The 21,946-nt window shown below is 49.5% G+C and overlaps 1 protein-coding gene across 1 annotated transcript in view; it reads left to right on the top strand.

Moving 5' to 3' along the window:
• Tnrc18 (trinucleotide repeat containing 18) overlaps positions 1-21,946 on the top strand; it is a 109,736-nt gene that overhangs the window by 13,756 nt on the left and 74,034 nt on the right. Inside the window, 3 exon segments of the mRNA XM_045143406.1 lie at positions 15,283-15,438; positions 20,081-20,206; positions 21,428-21,945. Coding sequence (XP_044999341.1) covers positions 15,283-15,438; positions 20,081-20,206; positions 21,428-21,945 — 800 coding nt within the window.

The raw sequence follows: 21,946 nt of genomic DNA, 5'->3' as shown, positions 1-21,946 counted from the left end.
GTTTCTTCTGTTTCTAGATGTCCTCAAAGGGATTTTTGTAACCCTTTAAGGTCAGTTGTGAATTTGGCTATCAATCACATAGATATACATTTTTTTCCCTCTGCCTCCCCTTCCTTCCCCTGCCTTCCTTTTTTTTTTTTTTTTTTTTTTTTTTTGTTTTTAGAGGTAGGGTCTCACTCTAGCCCAGGCTGACCTGGAATTCACTATGTAGTCTCAGGGTGGCCTCGAACTCATGGCGATCCTCCTACCTCTGCCTCCCGAGTGCTGGGATTAAAGGCGTGCGCCACCACGCCTGGCCCTTTTTTTTTTTTAAATAGGTATATTTATTCATTTGAGAGAGAGAGAATGGGCATGCCAGGGTCTCCAGCCACTGTAAACGAACTCCAGATGAGTGCACCCACTTATGCATCTGGCTTACATGGGTTCTGGGAAATTGAACCAGGATTCTTTGGCTTTGCAGGCAAACACCTTAACCACTAAGCCATCTCTCCAGTACCCCCCCCCCCCTTTTTAAAGGTAGGGTCTCACTCTAGCAAGGCTAACCTAAAACTCACTATGTAGCCCAGGGTTGCCTTGAGCTTACAATAATGCTCTTCCTTTTTAAATTTTTATTCATTTATTTGCAAGGAGGGAGGGACTGAGAGAGGCAGGGAGGGAGAAAGACAGAGAGAAAGAGAGAGAAGTGTGGGAACACCAGGGCCTCCTGCCACTAACTCCAGATGCATGTGCCATTTTGTGCATCTGGTTTTATGTGGGCACTGGGGAATCAAACCCAGGCCATCAGGCATTGCAAGCTAGCAAGCACTTTTAACTGCTGAGCCATCTCCCCAGCCCCATTTAATTAAAAAAATTTTTTTTTTCCAGGTAGGGTCTCACTGTAGCCCAGGTTGACCTGGAATTCACTATATAGTCTCAGGGTGGTTTCAAACTCACAGTGATCCACTTACCTCTGTCTCCCAAGTACTGCGATTAAAGGTGTGCACCACCACGCCCAGCTCCATTTATTTATTTATTTGGTTTTTCAAGGTAGGGTCTCACTATAGCTCAGGCTGGCCTGGAATTCATTACATAGTCTCAGGGTAGTCTTGAACTCACAGCAATCCTCCTACCTCTGTTTCCCAAGTGCTGGGATTAAAGGTGTGTGCCACCATGCCCGGCTTCTCTCTTGGCATTCTTTTGCCACTGCTGCTTGGGAACTTCTGGAGCCTCCAGCCCCGTCTCCCACTACTGTAGGTTCTTGGGATTACAGATACACTTGCCAGTGTGCGTCCAGCTTCTTGTGGGTGCTGGGAAATGGACCTCTGGTCATCAGGCTTGCACACAGTCATCTTCAACAGTGGACCCATCTCCCCAGCCCCTGTTGATTGTTTTTTTTGGAGGTAGACTGCTGGTGTGTAGCAAGGCTGACCTTGAGGTCTGCTCCTCCCTGGCTATCCTGCCAGGTCTTGGATACTACAAGCTGCAGCTCTTCCTCTCGCCTGAGCCCAGAGCCCCCCGACCTCTGCTCCCACATGGGCTCTCTGCCCCTCCTGTCCTCCACGTGGCCGGAGCTCTTTGTGCTTTATTTTCTTTCTTCTCTCTCTTTTGACATTTCTTCCAAGCCCATCACGTGGGCTCTCAGACCATGTGAGTGTATCCATTTTCCTTCTCTTGAGTTTGTACTTCCCTAAATAAACATAATAAGTTAATAATAATAATATAAGAACCTATAGTTTCCTGTATGCAGCAAGGTTCCAAGAGCCACGTGATCATCTGCAGCTCTGTGATCAGGCTTACTCTCAGCTCTCCCTACCCTGTGGCCCACCACCTAGAGAATCCCTGCCTTTTAAATTAATTAATTTTAAATTAGTCACCCATTGTTGTTATTATTTGAGATAAGTCTCTCCTAGCCCCGCCTGACCTCAAACTCCCTGTGCCATGTTAGGTAGCTGAGTCTGTCCCTGAACTCCTGACCCTTCTGCTAGCCTTCAGAGTGCTAGGATTGGAGGTGTGTAACACCACGCCTGGCAAATTGCCTGGTCTGCTCCATCCTTATCAGCCAGGGAAGGGTTCACCTCACAGGAATGAGGGCCTGTGGTTCAATCCCCAGCACTGGAAAAACAAAAACTGTACAAAATGGGCCAAAGTAAACTTTTTCTTTTGATTTTTCGAGGCAGGGTCTCGCTCTCTCGCCCAGGCTGACCTGGAATTCACTATGTAGTCTCAAGGGTGGCCTCAAACTCACAGTGATCCTCCTACTTCTGCCTCCGAAGTGCTGGGATTATAAAAGTATATGTCACCATGCCTGGCCCAAAATGTTCTTATCTGTCACACTTCCCTGTTCAGTGGCTGTTAGAGGTTTAGGGCTTCTGGGTTTGGAGTGTCAGGAATGAGTGTGGTTTTTGAGAATAATTTTTTAAAAAAGTTTGTTTTCTTTTTTTTTTAAAAAAATTTGTTTATTTTTATTATTTGAGAGCGACAGAGCGTGAAAGAGGCAGAGAGAGAGAGAGGATGGGCACGTCAGGGCCTCCAGCCACTGCAGATGAACTCCAGACGCATGTGCCATCTTGTGCATCTGGCTTTACGTGGGCCCTGGGTAATTGAACCTGGGTCCTTAGGCTTGGATGGCAAGTGCCTTAACTACTAAGTCATCTCCAGCCCTATTATTATTTTTTGGGGGGTCTTGTTTCGAGGTGGGGTCTCACTCTAGCCCAAGCTGGCCTGGAATTCACTGTGTTTCCAGACTGGCCTCGAAGTCATGAAGATTCTCTGCTTCTCACCTAAAGGCATGTGGCAGGCACCACACCGGTTGCAGCTGCACATCTCTAGTTGGTCTGGTTTCTTGCTGTGTGTGTGTGTGTGTGTTGCTAGGGGTGGAACCCAGGGCCTCACACTGCTGCTGAGTGCTTCTAGGAGGCACTCGATGGCTTAGCTGCACTCCCAGCCCGCTTTCTGTTACGAGACAGGGTTTCTTTGAGTTGCCCAGGCCAGCCTTCCAGCAACTCAATAGGGTTATTATAGGCCTATTCTTGAACTTGCTACAGTCTTGTATCCGAACCTTCTGGGTAGCTGGGATGACTGTCCTTGCAAAAGTGTGCAGTTTTCATTTACATTCCTCTCGTTCTTTTTTCTCTCTCTTGTAAACCATGTTTCTGAGGTTCTGACCTTGGGGAAAATATGTCCTTTTTCTTTTTTGAGGTAGGGTCTCACTCTCTAGTCCAGGCTGACCTGGAATTCACTCTGTAATCTCAGGGTGGCTTCAACTCACGGCGGTTGATCTTCCTGCCTTTTTGCCTCCCGAGTGCCGGGGTTAAAGGAGTGCGCCACCATGCCCAGCTGGGGAAGGGATTTCTAAATTCAGAACGCAGGAGTCCAACAAACGCCCCTCATCCGGTTGGTGTTCCCTGATGCCAGAACCATCCTTCAAAGGCCTTCCATTGGTCTTTTTTAATTGTATTTATTTGAGAGAGACAGAGAAAGAGGATGATGGGGCAGGGGGGAGGATGGGTGTGCTAGGGCCTCTAGCCACTGCAAATGCCAGATGCATGCTCCACCTTGTGCATCTGGTTTATGTGGGTCCTGGGGAATCGAACCTGGGTCCTTTGGCTTCCCAGGTAAGCACCTGTTCTACTTGGTGTCAGCAGTCCAGAGGGGGCCGACTCCCTCAGGTGAGGAAATCCTCTTAATTGCTTTAGAGCCCTAGGGCCTAGGCTGGGAGGACCTGTTTGCATATCACTGGTGGTCTTGACCCCTGGGGCAGCCTCTGTGATTCCTCTTAAGTCTTGAGCACCTGTTCTGTGAGGTGAGGCCGCTGGTAGGACACCGGAGGGGGGGTGCATGTCCGGATTTGGTGGTGGGGGAGGGGCTGGAAAGACACCACCACTGTCCTGGTAGGCTGGGAGCTTGGCCGAAAGAAACCTTTGGGGATCTGTTTATCTGAAGGGAGAGGTAGCAGTTAGGGCTCAGCTGCAGGAGTAGGGAGGATGGACTGGGAAGGGGACGGCTGGCTTCCATCTCTCGGCGGCCAGCCCCCAGGTCCTCCTACTGGAGGCCAGTTCTTCAGGTGGGCTTTCGCCTTCATGAGACACTGGCTCCTCTGTGGTCTCTGCTGTGACGCGGGAGGGCTGGGGACGCGGCCCCAGTCACAGCGCCAAGAATGTTCAGAGTGAGTCTGACCACCTCAGCTTCCTGCCACTCACCTGGAGGAGGGGAGTGTCCCAAAGGGCAGGATGGGTGGGATACCTGTGGAGGGGCTTGCCTTGATTTTGATTTGACCCTGATGGAAAGACAGAGTTGGGTCACCTGCCCCGCGGGGTCACATGGCCTGCAAGTGAAATATCCAAAGCAAGGTTGAGTGTTATGCTGGAAGGTGGGGGTGGGACGGGAGCACACGTGTTTGGGGGCGTGGGGATGATGACAGGGATTAAAAAAATATACATTTTATTTGTTTGTTTGGGGAGAGAGAGAGAACGAACGAACTCCAGACAAATGTGCTCCCTTATGCATATGGCTTAGATGGGTCCTGGAGAATCGAACTGGCATCCTTTGTCTTTGCAGGCAAACATCTTAGCTGCTAAGCCATCTCCCCAGCCCATGAGAGAAATTTTTCTTATTTTCTTTCTTGAATCATAGATTTCAATTTAATTTAATTTTTAAAATTTGTTTATTTGAGAGCAACAGACAGAAAGAGGGAGAGACAGAGAGAGAATGAGAATGGGTGCATCAGGGCCTCCAACCATTGCAAACAAACTCCAGATGCATGTTCCACCTTGTGCATCTGGCTTATGTGGTTACAGGGGAGTTGAGCCTTGAACTGGGGTCCTTAGGCTTCGCAGGTAAGCGCTTAGCTGCTAAGCCATCTCTCTAGCCCTTATTTAAAAATTTTTATTTGTGTGTGTATGTGTGGTCGTGTGAGCATATGTAGGTCAGAGGATCAGAGGACAACTGTCAGTCAGGTCATTCCTGGCCCGTCCACCTCATTTGAGGCAGCGTTTCTGACTCTGGATTGGAGCTTTGTTGTTTCATTGCTGTATCTGCCAGGAGCTTCCAGGAAATTTTCCTGTCTCTGCATCCCATGTCACCATCAGCTTCAGCAGGCTGGGATTACAGAATCAGGTCAATTAAACAAAAATCTTGGGCTGGAGAGATGGCTTAGTGGTTAAGGTGTTTATCTGCAAAACCAAAGGACCCAGGTTCAATGCCCCGGGACCCATGTAAACTAGATGCACAGGGTGGTACATGCGTATGGAGTTGGTTTGCAGTGGCTGTAGGCCTGGCGTGCCCATTCTTCCCCCCACCCTGTCTCTCTCTCTCTCTCTCTCTCTCAAATAAATAAGTTCATTTAAAGCCAGGTGTGGTGACGCACACCTTTAGTCCCAGTATTCGGGAGGCAGAGGTAGGAGTACCGAGGCCACCCTGAGACTCCATAGTGAATTCCAGGTCAGCCTGGGCTACAGTGGAGACTACCTCAAAAAACAAAAAACAAAAAACAAAAAACAAACATAGAATAAATGGGCATGGCCTACACTTTTTTTTTTTTTTTTTTTTTTGGGCAGGCAAACACCTTAACTGCTAAGCCAAGCCATTTCTGCAGCCCCTGGATCAATTTTTGAAAAATATTGTATTTGTTTACTACTAGAAAGAGTAGGACAGTGAATGTGAATGGGCATTTCAGGGCTGCAAATGAACTCTAGACCCTTGTGCCACTTTGTGCATCTGGCTTTATGTGGATTACTAGGAAATCAAACCCCAGCTGGAAGGCTTTACAAGCAAGTGTCTTTAACCACAGAACCATCTCCCTAGCCCTGATCTCTAAAACAATTGTTTATTTATTATCACTTTGCACTCATCAGTGTGGGGGTGGGTAGCTGAGTGCCATGGCCTCTTTCTACTCCAAATAAACTCCAGACCCATGTACCACCTTGTTCATCTGGCTTTACCTGGATGGCATGGGAATTGAACCCAGGCCAGCCGAATTTGTGAGCAATCACCTTCAATAGCTGAGCCATTGCCCAGACCCTTTTCGTCTTTCCTTTTTGTTTGTCTGAGATAGGGTATTGCTCTAACCCATGCTTGACTTTGAACTCACTAAGTAGCCCAGTCTGGTCTTGAACTTGCCATCTTCCTGCCACAACCTCCCTAGTGCAGAGATTACAGGTGGTATAAACATGCCTGGCTCTCTCTCTCTCTCTCTCTCTCTCTCTCTCTCTCTCTCTCTCTGTCATCTATCTTTTTTAAAAAAAATATTTTACTTATTTGAGAGTGAGAGAGAGAGAGAAAGAGACACAGAGAATGGGCACACCAGGGCCTTTAGCCACTGCAAACAAAATCCAGATGCATGTGCCACCTTGTGCATCTGTCTTATGTGGGTACTGGAAAATTGAGCCTCGAACCTGAGCTGGGGTCCTTAGGCTTCACAGGCAAGTGCTTAAGTGCTAAGCCATCTCTTCGGCCCTCTATTTTTATTTTTATTTATTTATTTTTTGTGGTAGGGTATCACTCTAGCCCAGGCTGACCTGGAATTCACTGTGTAGTGAGTTCAAGGGTGGCCTTGAACTCATGGTGGTCCTCCTACCTCTGTGCTGGGATTAAAGGTATGTATCACCACATACCACACAGGCAAGCGCTTAACCGCTAAGCCATCTCTCCAGCCCTGTTCACCTTTTTTGAGACAGGGTCTCTCACTGGTCTGGAACTCACCAATTCCCCTAAATTGTTTGGCCAGTGAGCCTCAGGGATCTGCTCGTCTCTTTCTCTGTCTCCCCAGTATTGGGATTACAGATGGGCATCACCACACTTGACTTTATTTATTTGGATTTTTGAGGTAGGGTCTTACTCTAGCCCAGGCTGGATGTACCAGGGCCTCCCCCTCCTGATGCAGATGAACTTCAGACACTTGGTGGTCCTGGGGAATTGAACTTGGACTGTCAGGCTTTGCAAGTAATTGCCTTTAACCACTAAGCCATCTCTCCAGCCCCTATCCCCAGAATTTGTATGTGGGTGCTGGGGTTGAATGCCGCTCCACGTGCCTGCACAGCAAGTGCTTTTCCGAATGCACGGTACCATCTCCCTAGCCCCAAGAAACCGTTCATTTCAATTTTCTTAAAAATAGATTTATTAGCTGGGTGGTGGTGACGTATGTCTTTAATTCCAGCACTTGGGAGGCAGAGGTAGGGGGATCACTGTGAGTTTGAGGCCACCCTGAGACTACATAGTGAATTCTAGGTTAGCCTGGGCTAGAGTAAGACCTTACTTCAAAAAACCAACACCAAATAAATAAATAAATAAATAAATAAATTAATTAATTAATTAATTTGAGAGAAAGAGAGACAGAGAGAGAGAAAGAGGCAGCCAGAGATAGAGAATGGAATGGGCTTGCTAGGGCCTCCAGCCACTGCAATAGAACTCCAGATGTATGTGCCACCTTGTTGATCTATTTTACATGGGTACTGGGGAATTGAACCTGGGTCCTTAGACTTTACAGGCAAGCTCCTTAACTGCTAAGCCATCTTTCCAGCCCTTATTTCAGTTTTTGTTTGTTTTGAGATTTTCCAGACTGCCCTTAAGCTCATGGCAAAACTCCTGCCTCAGCCTCCTAAGTGCTGGCATTACAAGCCTTAGCTACTGTGCCCAGTTTGAAAACCAGGTTGTGGAGTCTGAACCTGTTTTTGAGTCTGTGGAAGGGGCCGTGAATTCTCTTCCTAGAGATCCTGAGATGAGCCCTGTAGGGAGTCTCACAAAACCTTGTCACCTTGGCTCCTCACCTGTTCACTCTTCAGTATTCCTGAACACTAAGAGCAGAGATTGAGGTACTGTCCCTTGAAGCAAACTACAGTCAAACGTGGATTACTTCCTGTTTTTGTTAATAAAGTTTTATTGAAATAAAGCAGAGCCCATTAGCTTACAGTCTGTTTCTGCTTTCCCTGCCTCAGGCACCCTTGTATAAGCTGTGGGGTGGGGCCAGTCAACCGGGAGCTGAGAGGCATGTGGACTGCATGGCCCAGGTGATAAATAGCATGGAGGAGCATGTGGTGGGGAGAGTGGGCGGGAACTCCGCATGGCGTGATTATGGACGGCTGATTGGGTATGTCAGTGCCACAGGTCATAGGTCACCTGTAGGGGAAGGAGTGAGGGTATATGTACAAGGAGTTGTGTGCGTTCTTTCCAGTATCTGGAGGGAGAGAAGATTCCAGGCTGAGGTGCAAAGTCCCTGAGGTGCATAGCGATCATCTGTAGATAGCCCTGTGGCCCTGTCTGTTTGCCGGACCTTCGTCCCTCGATGATATCATCGGGGCCCCTTTCTGTCCCTCCCAGGTAGGATTTCAAGTATGCGGCGGTCACGCCTTTTCATGAGGATGTAGTTCAGCGTCACTGTATCCTGAGACCACAGGGAGTATCAAACTGAATACATACTGTGATTTTTCTTATGTGCTCAAGTTTACCTTAAAAGCTAGGGTTAGTAAGAGACGAACTACAATGATTGATAATAAAATAGAACACGGTGAAGGTGGCGTAGTGGTTCAATTCACTTGCTTGCAAAGACGCCATCCCAGGTTCCATTCTCAAGCCTCCCACATAAACTGGGCCCAGAAAGAGGCACAAGCATCTGATGTTTGTTGGCAGCGGCAAGAGATCTAGCACATCCTCCCAAGTACTGGGATTGAAGGTGTGCACCACCATGCCAGCCCCCACTCCCCTAGGTAGGCTCTCACTGTGGCCCAGGCTGACCTGGAATTCACTATGTAGTCTTGGTGGCCTTGAACTCACGGTGATCCTCCTACCTCTGCCTCCCCAGTGCTGGGATTAAAGGTGTGCACCACCATGCCCGGCTAGGCCTTGTTTTACATTTTATTTTAAAACATCTTTTTTCTTTTCTTTTCTTTTTTGTTTTTGGTTTTTTGAGGTAGGGTCTCACTCTAGCCCAGGCTGACCTGGAATTCACTATGTTGTCTCAGGGTGGCCTTGAACTCACGGTGATCCTCCCATCTCTGCCTCCCAAGTGCTGGGATTAAAGATGTGTGCCACCATGCCCAGCTTTTTTTTTTTTTTTAATAACATTTATTCCTTTATTTGTAAGGAGAGAGAGAGAGAGAGAAGAGAAGACAGAATAGCAGTGCCAAGGCCTCCAGTCACTGCAAACAAACAAGATACATGTGCCACCTTGTGCATCTGGCTTTATGTGGGTACTGGGGATCGAACTTGGGTTGTTAGGCTTTGTAAGCAAGCACTTTAACTGCTGAGCCATCTCTCCAGGCCTCATTTTTTTGCCTCCATCATCCAAGACAACATGTTGAGGGTCCCAGTAATATGAAGGTCTTGTGTAGATTAAAGGCAGCTGTTGTAAGGTAATAAATGCTTTTTGTGTCTGTAAGACCGCGTCGGTCCCTGAGCCTGGGAGGCGGTGATAGTGCTCTCTTAGTTGGTGCTGCCGTCCACTGAAATTTTAAATGTGGGGACTGACATATACCCAGCTTCTCCAGCGGCTGCATCCACAGCAGAGACAGGACGTTGCTCGTCTCGGGGAGAGCGACAGACAGAGAAAGAGGCAGATAGAGAGAGAGATTGGGGCGCGCCAGGGCCTCCAGCCTGAACTCCAGACGCATGCGCCCCCTTGTGCATCTGGCTAACATGGGTCCTGGGGAATCGAGCCTTGAACCGGGGTCCTTAGGCTTCACAGGCAAGTGCTTAACCCCTAAGCCATCTCTCCAGCCCTCATTATTATTTTTATTATGTTATTAAGTCTTTGTTCAAGAAGTAGAGACACTCAAGTAGATACTAATCCTGCCTATGAATAGGTGGTCCCTTGTCAGCCCCCTTGTGAAGATTGTATAGATCCTCCCCCCCAGGTAGGGTCTCGCTCTAGCCCAGGCTGACTTGGAATTCACTCTGTAGTCTCAGGCTGCCTTCAAACACATGGTGATCTTCCTACGTCTGCCTCCCTAGTGCTGGGATTAAAGGCGTGTGCCACCACACCTGGCAGAGAGAATGGGCATGTGAGAGCTTCCAGGTGCTGCAAACAAACTCCAGATGCATGCGCCACTTTGTGCATCTGGCTTTACTTGGGTACCAACCAGGGAATCAAACTCGGTTCTTTAGGCAGGCAAGTACCTTAACCACTAGCCCTTTTGTACAGTTCTTTTTGTGGTGCTGGGGATGGGACCCAGAGCTTCGCACAGGTTAGGCAAATACTGTACCACTGAGTGACCCCTCCAGCCCTTCATTGGAGGATTCTAGACTGGTGCTCTGACCACTGGAGTCATACCTCTAGCCCCTCACTGGTGGATTCTATGCAGGTGCTTTACCACTGAGCTACCTAGCCTCCCTTATTTATTTATTTTATTTCTTTGGAGACATCTCATGCTCCAAGTTGGTTTTGAATTTGTATAACTGAGGCTGACTTTGAATTCCTGATTCATTTTTTTTTTTTTTTTTGAGGTAGGGTCTCACTCTGGTCCAGGCTGACCTGGAATTAACTATGTAATCTCAGGGTGGCCTTGAACTCTCAGCGATCCTCCTACCTCTGCCTCACGAGTGTGCCACCATGCCCGGCAAATTCCTGATTCTTCTGTTTGCATCTTCCTAGTGCTGGGATTGCAGTCCTGAGCCACCACATCCAGTTTTTATTTTTATTTATTTATTTTCAAGGCAGGGTCTCACTCGAGCCCAGGCTGACCTGAAACTCACTCTGCAGTCCAGGCTGGCCTTGAACTGAGTTCTGCCTCCTGAGTGCTGGGATTAAAGGTGTGTACCACCATGCCCAGCCAGTTTGATTTTATTTATTTATGATCTCTGTACCCCACAGGATCGGGGTTACAGGTATGCGTGGCCATGCCCAGCTGTTTATATGTGGATGATGGAGAATTGAATTCACCTGGTCTCAGGCCTACTCAACTACTGAGTCATTGAACTCCAGATGAATGAGCCCCTTTGTGCATCTGTTTTACGTGGGTATAGGGAATTGTGTGCCTTAACTGTTGAGCCATCTCTACAGACCTACTTATTTATTTTTGAGGTAGGATTTTACTGTAGCTCAGGCTGACCTGGAATTTACTATGTAGTCTCAGGGTGGTGTTGAACTCACAGTGATCCTCCTACCTCTGCCTCCCCAGTGCTGGGACTAAAGGCGTGCACCACCACGCTCAGCTACTTTTTATTTTGAATCAGGTTGTGCAGGATGGCTTTGAACTCACTCTGTAGTACAGGCTGGCAGTGAGCTTGCCTCCAGAGTAGCTGGAATGACAAGCCTGTGCCACCGTGCCGGGCCATGCCCCCACTTTGGATTTGCACCTCCATGTCCTGGAGAGCAGCACTGATGTCCCATAACCACATTTGTCCTTGCCTAGCCTGGGAGGAGGGAGCTGGGGTGCCATTGAGCCTCTGTGGCAGCAGGAGCCGTTAGTGGCATCCGGGCCCTAACGCCCGCCTGACAAGCCTGGGGTGCTGCTGGGCGGGTTTCACAAGCCTGGGCAGGGGCAGGTCTGGGCTCTGAGCTTCCGCACAGCCTGGGCAGGAAGAGCTGGCGGCTGATGTAAGCCCTTGCGTAAACCCCTGGCTACTGGCTTCCGGAGCCTTCCACCTGCCATCTGCCACACGGAGGAGGAAGCATTGGGCTTGATAGGGTCTGGAGGCCCTGTTGCCCTGGCCCTGGACGCATGGACGGGCTGACTGACTGCAATGGCCCTGGGGCCGGAGGGCTTCATGCTGGAGTCCGGTGAGGTGCTGCGTTGGTATTGGGGCAGCCCGACAGTGTCCCACGTGACAGGCCTGTGGCCACAGGGTGTCTTTCATTGTTCCGGTTGCTGCTGTCTGTACTCTGGGGGATTAAGTTTGAGGCCTTGCCCATTATGCACTCAGTTTCCCCAAGGCCTGGGGTACATTTTGGCATCCTGTTCCTGTAGTGGGTGGTCACTGGGAACTCGGATGCAGACCCTTCATAGAAGATCTGCTGGGGATCCAGAGATTGGAATGGATCTGTGAGTCCCCTGTGGTATGGACTGGGCCCCTCAGCGCCTGAACCACATAGCCCGTGGTCTCCCGCAGCATCACTTAACTTGCTCACTCCATCTGCAAGCGGTGCTCCTCTTCCAGAGACTAGAGAAAGTTCCCAGAGGTACAGGAATCCCTGCTTTGGGGTCCTGCCAGGATTGGCACCTGGAGGTTGCTGGATGACGCCCCAGCCTGGTTGTATGGCAGGACTGTGCACCTCTCTGGGTAGGATGTGAGTTCACCCACAGGGTCTGGCTACTGTTGATTACAACTGTTATTAAAACTATTATTTTTATTATTTCATAATTCTTTTTTAGAAAATTATGTATTTGTGTGTGTGTGTGTGTGTGTTTATGGGTGTATATGCATGCCAGGATCTCTTGCCTCTGCAATTGACTGCCTGTCTGGCATTTTTTGTGGGTGGTTGGGGAATTGAACCTAGATCATTAGGTTTGTGAGCAAGTGCCTCCAGCCAACCACTAAAACATTTCCTAAGGCTCCTTTTAAAAATGTTTTATTTATTTATTTGAGAGAGAGAGGGAGAGAAAGATATCTGTATGTCTCTCTCTCTCTTTCTCTATACATATATATATATATGCATGTGTATATATATATATATATATATATACATATACACACACACATATACATACATACATGGAGAGAGAGAGAAAGAAGATATCTATATGTCTATATATATAATACACACACACATACACACATACACGGAGAGAGAGAGAAAGAAGATATCTATATGTCTATATATATAATACACACACACATACATACACGGAGAGAGAGAGAAAGAAGATATCTATATGTCTATATATAATACACACACACACACATACACACATACACGGAGAGAGAGAAAGAAGATATCTATATGTCTATATATAATACACACACACACACACACACACACACACACGGAGAGAGAGAGAAAGAAGATATCTATATGTCTATATATATAATACACACACACATACACACATACACGGAGAGAGAGAGAGAGAGAGAGGGCAGGCGGGTGCACGCACATGCCAGGGCCTCCAGTCACTACTGAAGAACAGCAGACACACAATCTTGTGTATTTGGCTTATGTGCGTACTTGGGAATCTAACCTAGGTCCATTAAGCCATCTCTCCAGCCCCTGTAACTAAAATTTTTAATTATTTATTTGCGAGAAAGGGTGAGCACAGGTGCATCAAGGCCTCCTGCCACTGCATGGGTGTGCGCTACTTTGTGCATCTGGCTTTATGTGGGTACTGGGAACTCGAACCCAGGCTTTGCAAGCAAGTGCCTTAACCGCTGAACTATCTTCCCAGCTCCTGTTATTTTCTTCCTGCTTTTCTGCTTCCCTTCCTTTAACCCCCCCCCCCCCCAGGTAGGTAGGGTCTCACTCTAGGCTAAGCTGACCTGGAACTGTAGTACCAGGCTGGCCTTGAACTCAGAGCAGTCCTCCAACCTTTGCGTCCCAAGTGCTGGGATTAAAGGTGTGTGCCACCACCAGGGCCTCTGGATGCTACAAAAGGACTCTAGATGCATGTACCACTTTGTGCATCTGGCTTTATGTGGGTATTGGGAAATTGAACCTAGGCCACATGCTTTGCAAGCCAGCACCTTTTAACTGCTAAGCCATTTCCCCAACCCCTTATTTTGTAAATCTTAATGTTAAACACATGCCTTTCGTTCTTTTTTTTTCTTAATAATATTTACTTTTGCTTGTTTTACTATATTTGTGGTGCTGAGGCTTGAACCCAGGGCAGGCTAGGCAAGAACTCTTCCTCTGAGTCTCAGTCCCATGTCACACTATGTAGCCCAGACTGGCCTGAAACTCATGTTCCTTCTACCTCAGTCCCCCAAGTGTTGATATTATGAATGTGTGCTACTGTGCCTGGCTTTTGCCACACCCCCAACCTTTTTTTTTTTTTTTTTGTAGTTTTCAAGGTACAGTCTGTCTTTTCTTTTTTGCATGCATGTGTATGCAGGCCAGAGGACAATCTTAGATGTCACCCTCAGAGTGCCATCCACCTTTTCTGAGACAGTGTCTCTCATTGGCTTGGAGCTCTCCAGTTAGGCTAGACTGGCTGGTCAGTGAGTCCCGGGGGTCCTTCTGATTGCACTTCCCCAGTGCTTGGACTCTGAGTGCGTGGCCCCACTTCTGACTTTATTTATTTGAGGGCGAGAAACGGGGTGGGGGGAAGAAAGAAGGAAGGAATGGGTGTGTCTGGGTCTGTATCTACCGAGAAAAACTCCAGACACACATGCCACCTGCTTTACATAGGTACTGGGGAATTGAACCTGGTGGGTCTTTTGGCTCTACCAGCAAGTGCCTTAGCCCCATTGCTCTTAATTCTGACCTTTTTATGTGGGTTGCGGGGCTCAGACTCATATCCTCATGCTTGCAAAGCAAGCACTTGACAACTGAGCCATCTTCCTATAGTTTTATGCCATTTTTAATGTATTTATTTATTTGAGACAGAGGGAGAATGGGGCGGGCAGATAGAGAGAGGATGGGTACACCAAGGCCTCTAGCCACTGCAAAAAAATTCAAGAAGCATACATTGCCTTCTGCATCTGGCTTTACGTGGGTATTGGGGAACTGAACCTGGGTCCTTAGGCTTCTCAGGCAAGTGCCTAACTACTAAACCACCTCTCCAGCCCTCTCTTGTCATTTTGACTTAAATATTTGCTCCACAGATCCTTTTATCCGGGGTGTGATGCCACCTGTGTGGTTTATTTTGGGGGGGCCCCTGCTCCCTGGCTCTTCCACCAAGCTTACCTGGCCAACCATCTGCTTCTTTCCTCATCTGTTAAGTGCCCGTAGTGCTGCCGAGCGCTTCAGTCCGTGCACATCCTGGGCTGCTCTGGGGCTCCTTGCCCAAGCCTGTCTCTAATGAAGGCCACTCGGCCCTGGGTCAGCAGCTCTGGGGACGTGAGAGGCCCTCCACCTATGACTAACCCTAACCCTCCTTGCTCTGTGGCCTCCGGGTGTCCCTGACTCCCTCACCCCCCACAGGCCTTGGGCTTCTGTCTGCAAACATGCGCCCCTCCCTTGGGTGCTGTTGGCTCTGCATCAGGGACAGTAAAGCTGTCCATCTCCTGGGGCTGCTGGGCCCCCAGAGGGAAGTCTCGTTGTCTTCTGGGTCGTTTTCCTGACCCGGGTGGGGTTGAGTTCATCCAGGCTCATCCTGCAGCTGAGTCTGGTGGGGGGGGGCAGGGAATCCCCCCCCCCCTGGTCTCCTTGGCAGTGGTGGATTAGGTGGTGCGTCCAGGTCTGCTGGCTGCCTGACAGGTCCCCCCTTCTCTCTGCAGGCGAGGCTTTCTTGGGCAGCTTTGTGGCCAGCGGGATGGGGCCCTCGGCTTCATCCCAGGGGAGCCCAGTGCCCCTGCCCTCTGACCTCTCCTTCCGCTCCCCCACCCCCAGCAACCTACCCATGGTGCAGCTGTGGGCCGCCCACGCCCATGAAGGTAAGGAGGTGTGCCAGGAGGGTGGGGCGGAGGGCCGCTGTCCCCGCTGCTCTGGCAGATTTATGTCCTCGTCACCTTTCGAGACTGCCTCCTCCTGTCTGTCTTGGACACCCTTCCCTCTGTGGCCACAGGGTCTTTGCACGAGCCATTCACGCCTCTGCTTGCAGCCCCTCAAGCCGGCCCGCTGGCCTTCTCCTGCTCCTCCCAGAGCCGTGTACAGCACAGAGCACTGGTGTGCTCTCATTGCGTCCCAGGCATATGCGAGGATGGTGAACGTTTGTGAACACCTTGGGACCTGGCACCTCTGGTCTCTCGTTTGTTTTTTCATGGTGTAGGTAGCCAGGAAGCAATTTATTTATAGTAAATATAATTGAATGTAAAACCCAGACATTTAATTAATACTGTGATTTAATTTCTTCTGCTTTTTAAAGTTGTTATTTTTTTGGCTTTTCGAGGTTGGAGATGGATGCTGTAACCCAGGCTGAGCTTGAATTCACTATGTAGTCGCAGGCTGGCCTCGAACTCACGACATTCCTGTTACCTCAGCCTCCCAAATACTGGGATTAAAGGCATGTGCCACCACGCCTGGCTAATTTCTTCTTTCATATAGACATACTACTGTAATTTCACATAAGGGTTTTTAAAATTCATTTTTTTTTTTTTTGAGGTAGGGTCTTGCTCTAGCCCAGGCTGACTTGAAACTCACCGTTGTGCTCCCAGGCTGGTCCTCCACCCCCTGTCTCCCAAGTGCTGGGATTAAAGGCGTGTACCACCACATCTGGCTAAAATTCATTAAAAAATTTTTTTCTTTCTTAGAAAAATGAATTCTTATGTTCCTTCTCCTGAACCCCTTCTTTAAACACCTAGTCCTTTTCTTGTTTTAATTTTGTTTATTTCTTTATTTGAGAGAGAAAGAGGCAGATAGAGAGAGACTTTGGGCACGTCACTTCTAGCCACTGCAAATGAACTCCAAATGCATGCACCACCTTGTGTATCTGGCTTATGTAAGGTCCTAGGGAATTGAACATGCGTCCTTGGGCTTTGCAGGCAAGTGCTATAAGTGGTAGGCCATCTCTCTAGCCCTTTTTTATTTATTTTATTTGGTTTTTGAAGGTAGGGTGCTACTCCAGCCCAGGTTGGCCTCAAATTCATGGCAGTCCTTCTGCCTCCACCTCCTGAGTGCTGGGATTAACGGCGTGCACCACACACCCAGTGCTCTTCTTTTTTGATGTGTCGTGTGTGTGTGTGTGTGTGTGTGTGTGTGTGTGTGTGTGTGTCTGGGTTTAATTAGGGTCACCTGCATGAACCTGGGTGGGGGATTATTTCCCAGAGCAGGTGCAACTTACCACTGAAGACAGTGTCTCCACATTCCTCCAGCAACTGCCAGTACTCCTCAGGGAGGGGCAGGGCCTGGCCTGTGATTCCAGCTCTGTAGTGATACCCTCTTGTTGGGTCTGCAGGCCTTGGCTTCTGCCCTACCCTGAGCATATCCGGGACCTCTTCAAAGTCCCTCACCTCTCTCTCTGCCAAGGCAAGGGTGGGTTCTGGGTGTGTGGTGCTAGGCCCCTCTTCCTGAGGACCGTACGTGGTCCTTTTGGAGCCTGGGAGGCTCCATTGCAGGTTGGAGGCTCTCTGGGCTCTTTCCAGCCCTCTCCTCCCCCACCAGCCACAGGATCCCTGCCAGGCCTTATAGCGTGTGCTCACTGTATGGAACAGGCCACCCAGGCTGATCCTCCTGGGCCCCTTGGGGCAGGCAAATGATCCAGGAGTGGTGGTGTGTGCCCCGCACGGAGCGGACCGTGCTGCTGTTCCTATTGGGTGTTCGAGCTGGGACGGTGGCTCCTCTGTCTGGATTGATGTCCTGCCTAAGTCCTCCACTGAGGACAGTTGGGGTGGGGTGTTGAGCAGGGGTCTGAAGAGTGTGGGCCACCTCTAGTGATTGTTCCACCAGCTTGCCCCTTGTTCTCCCTGAGACTTCCCCTTTGCCTATGAAGCCTGGTGAATTACAACTATGCTAGTAACTACAGCAAGCGCACATGACACAGTGACAATGTAGCTTTGTCCTGGGGCTTTCTCTGCATTGGGATCAGTGTGCCCATGTGACAGATGAGAGAGAGGGACCTGAAGCCTGAGTCCTGGTTCCAAGACCGAGTAAGACACTGCACCAGTAGTGGCTTCTGTTTTGAGGTTGTTTTCTGTTCTCTTCCTTTATTTTTCTTTCTTTTCCAGTAATAGGAATGGAACCCAGGACGCAGTGCATGCTAGGCTAGCACTTACCGTTTATCTACACCCTTAGCCCTCTTTTGACTTTTTTTGTTTTGTTTTGTTTTGTTTTTTTTTTTTCAAGGTAGGGTCTCACTCTCTGGCTCAGGCTGACCTGGAATTCACTATGTAGTCTCAGGGTGGCCTCGAACTCAGGTGATCCTCCTACCTCTGCCTCCCAAGTGCTGGGATTTAAGGTGTGTGTTACCATGCCCAGAAAGTAACAGTTAAAAAAATATTTTTATTTATTTGCAAGTGTGTGTAAATGTGCGCCAGGGCCTCTTGCCTGATGCAAACAAACTGCAGACACACATGCTACTTGGTTCATCTGGCTTTACATGGATAGTAGGGAATTGAACCGTGGACTGGCAGGCTTTGCAGGCAACCACCTCCAACTGCTGAGCCATCTCCCCAGCCCTTTTTACTTTATTTTTTAAAAATTTTTTATTTATTTATTTGAGAGCAACAGACAAAGAGAGAAAGACAGATAGAGGGAGAGAGAGAGAATGGGCGTGCCAGGGCTTCTAGCCTCTGCAAACAAACTCCAGACGCGTGCGCCCCCTTGTGCATCTGGCTAACGTGGGACCTGGGGAACTGAGCCTCAAACCGGGGTCCTTAGGCTTCACAGGCAAGCCCTTAACCGCTAAGCCATCTCTCCAGCCCTTTACTTTATTTTTTGATCTTATTCAAGGCAGGATCTCATTCCTGCCCAGGCTGACCTGGAATTATATTCACCCTGGCCTCAAAGGATCCTACTACTTCAGCCTCCCAAGTGTTGGGAATTTTGAAGCAGGGTCTCTCTAACTCAGGTTTAATTGGAACTCACTCTGTAGCCCAGGCTGGCTTCAGAACTTATGGCAGTCTCCTAGGTGCTGGAATTACATATATGGAGAGAGAGAGAGAGAGAGAGAGAGAGAGAGGAAGAGGGAGAGGGAGAGGGAGAGAGAGGGAAGGGGGGAGGGAGGGAAGGGAGGGAGGGAGAGAGGGAATATGAATGAATATTTATGAATGGGAATGATACTGCAAATGAACTCCAAATGCATGTGCCACTTTGTGCATCTGGCTTTGTGTAGGTCCCAGGGACTACAGTAACTTGGGTTGTCATGCAAGTGCCTTTAACCGCTGAACCATCTCTAGCTGTTAACTTTTTATTTTGAGGCAGAGTCTCACTAAGTTGTCTGAGCTGGCATTGGACTTACTTGTTACCCAGGCCAGCCTTGAACTTCCCAACCTCTTGTCTCAGCCTCGTGAGTACTTGGGGAGTAGTTGGGGTGACAGGCTTGCAACACCAGGGCTGTCTGTTTTGTGCTTGTTAATGTCACTGTTGAGGAGATGTTGGGTTAGGCTTTGCATCCCAGACCTCAAAAGAGACAACTTTAGGGGCAAAGTGACCTAGGTCCCTCAGGACTTTTCCTGTAGGATCCCATGGCCTGGCAGGACATTGTGCAGCCCTCCAGCATTCTCCTGTCTGCCCTCCTGTGCCCCGCCCCACTGAGCATCCTGTTGGGTCTTCAGGACCTTCATGCCCTCAGGCTCTTAGATCTTTTTATCTTGTGGCTACCCTTTTCTGTATGTATGAACTTCTAGAGGCTAGGATATCACTTGGAGGAGGAATTCCCAGTATCTGCCTATGAGTTGGGGCACCTGAGCCTCACTTTTGTACAGAAGGCAGGTGACCAGTTCTGGGCTGTATGGCAGAGAATCCAGGGCCCATGATGGGCTGAGGTTAAGTCCACTTCAGTTCAAAACCGGACTAATGTGCTTAGGCAGAGGTTGAAGTAAAAAGTATTGACCTTGCAGGTTTTTTTGTTTAAAGTTTGTTTCAAGGTAGGGTCTCGCTTTAGCCCAGGCTGACCTGGAATTCACTATGTAGTCTCAGGGTGGCCTCAAACTCACAGTGATCCTCCTGCCTCTGCCTCCTGAGTGCCCTGATTAAAGGCATGCAGCGCCATGCCTGGCTGTTTTTCTTTTGTTTGTTTGCTTGTTTCAAGGTAGGGTCTCACTCTAGCCCAAACTTGACTTGGAACTTACTCTGTAGCACCAGGCTGGACTTGAACTCAGCCTCCATCCCCCCCATGCCTGGTTCCAGGTGTTTATTTTTGAGGTTTACAGGAAAGGAACAGCTGTCTGCCCGGTTCCCTCCTGGTTGAGCCTAGTTTGATTCAGTTTCTGGAGGATTTGAACCTGATCCTCTGAGGGCTTCCTGGGCCTTGAGGAGGATGGAAGTGACATTCCCAGAACTGGTGTCACCCAGCTTCCTGCACCAGAGGCCTGACGACGGACGAGACCCTAATTAATGGTTTGTTTCCAAAGGAAGCAAAATGCTGGAAGGAAACTCTCTATGGGAGGTATGAAGTGGTTTACTCTCTTCTCTCCTCAGGCTTCTCCCACCTGCCCAGCGGGCTGTACCCATCCTACCTCCACCTGAACCATCTGGAGCCCCCCACCAGCGGGAGCCCTCTCCTCAGCCAGCTGGGCCAACCCAGCATCTTCGATACCCAGAAAGGTCAGGGAACAGGAGAGGGTGGGATGTGGGGTCCAGGGAAGGGGTGGCATGGGAACTTTCTGGGGGACCTCACCAGTATTCCAAGCAGTTCGCCTGTTGGTTTCCCTTTTAAATTTGTGGTGTCTGGACTGGCATCCAGGGCCTTGCACATCCTAGGCAAGTACTCTACCATGAAGCACCACTCTCAACCAACCCCTTCAGTTAGCTCCGTTCCCTCTCCTTCCTCCCTTTCTCCCTCTCTGCCATTATGTAGCCTAGGCAGGCGTGACCTTGGGGCCATCCTGCATGTGCTTCCCCAGTGCTGGGAGTACAGGCCTTTGTCACCTCATCTAGACTGTTTTATTTTTTAATTTTTAAAAATATATTTTATTTATTTATTTGAGAGGATGAAAAAGAGAGGGAGAGAATGGGCGCGCCAGGGCCTCCAGCCACTGCAAATGAACTGGCTTACATGGGTCCTGGAGAATTCCAGGATCCTTTGGCTTTACAGGCAAATGCCTTAACTGTTAAGCCATCTCTCCAGCCCCCTAGACTGTTTTTTTTTTACTTTTTAAAAATTTTTAATTATTTTTTTATATTATTATTATTTTGGCTTTTTTGAGGCAGGGTCTTGCTAGAGCCCAGACTGACCTGGAATTTACTGTGTAGTCTCAAGGTGGCCTTGAACTCATGGCAATTCTCTTATCTCTGCCTCCCAAGTGCTAGGATTAAAGGCGTGTACCACCACGCTGGGCTACTTAATTTTTAAATATTTAAAAAGAAATACATTGTTGCCTGGGTGGGCACACTTGTAATTTCAGCACTTGGGAGGCTGAGGTTCTCCAGCCTTTGATCCTGAGTTTGTGGCCAGACTAGACTGTTTTTCTAAAACCTTTCTTTTCCCCCTAAATTTGGAGACTGGGTCTCATGTAGCCCAGGCTGGCCTTGATCTCACTATGTAGTTGAGTCTGGACTTGAACTCCTGCTCTTCTTGCCTGGGTCTCCTGAGTGTTAAGATTGTAGGTGTGGGTTACTGTGCCTTGGTAGGGTCACTGAGCTACCAGATGTCTTCTGCTGGCTGCTCTTACTGGTGTCGTTACCCTCCGGGTAGCATGCAAAACAAGCTGTGCCTTTCCACCTTTACAGGAGAGGAGACTGGGGCCAGGCCTGTGCCTTGCCTTCTAAGCTCAGGGGTGCAGGTGTGGGAGGTGCCTTGGCTCACTGTGTGCTTTTTCTCCCCAGATGGATTCTACCTACCCGCCCCGGGGGCTCCGGGCACCCTGCACTCTCACGCGCCTTCCTCCAGGACCCCTGGTGGACACTCTTCGGGCGCTTCAGCCAAAGGTTCCTCCAGGGAAGGTTCAGCCAAGGAGAGGGCAGGCCGTGGTGGGGAGCCACCCCCCTTGTTCGGCAAGAAGGACCCTCGGGTACGGGAGGAGGTGGCCGGCTCGCGTGGCGTGGTGGACTTGACCCAGGAGGCCCGGGCTGAAGGCCGCCAGGACCGTGGGCCTCCGCGCCTAGCCGAGCGCCTGTCTCCCTTCTTGGCCGAGGCCAAAGGGAAGAGCGCGTTGCAGCCTTCCGCTCTGAGCTTGTGCAACGGCTCGGTGGACCTGGGGCTGGTGGCCGAGGCCAGCCGCGGTGGCGCCAAGGAGGTGTCCCGGCAGGAGGAGAGCGCGCGGCTGCTGCGGCGCGCCGAGGCCCTGCTGCCCGCGCCCAGGCCCTGCGCGTCCCCGCTGCCCCCGCCGCCGCCCCACAAGGGTC

The sequence above is a fragment of the Jaculus jaculus genome, chromosome 2, assembly GCF_020740685.1.
Source record: "Jaculus jaculus isolate mJacJac1 chromosome 2, mJacJac1.mat.Y.cur, whole genome shotgun sequence".
Classification (NCBI taxonomy): domain Eukaryota; kingdom Metazoa; phylum Chordata; class Mammalia; order Rodentia; family Dipodidae; genus Jaculus; species Jaculus jaculus.
Note: the sequence above shows the minus strand (reverse complement) of the source record. Positions and strands in the feature narration are given on the sequence as shown.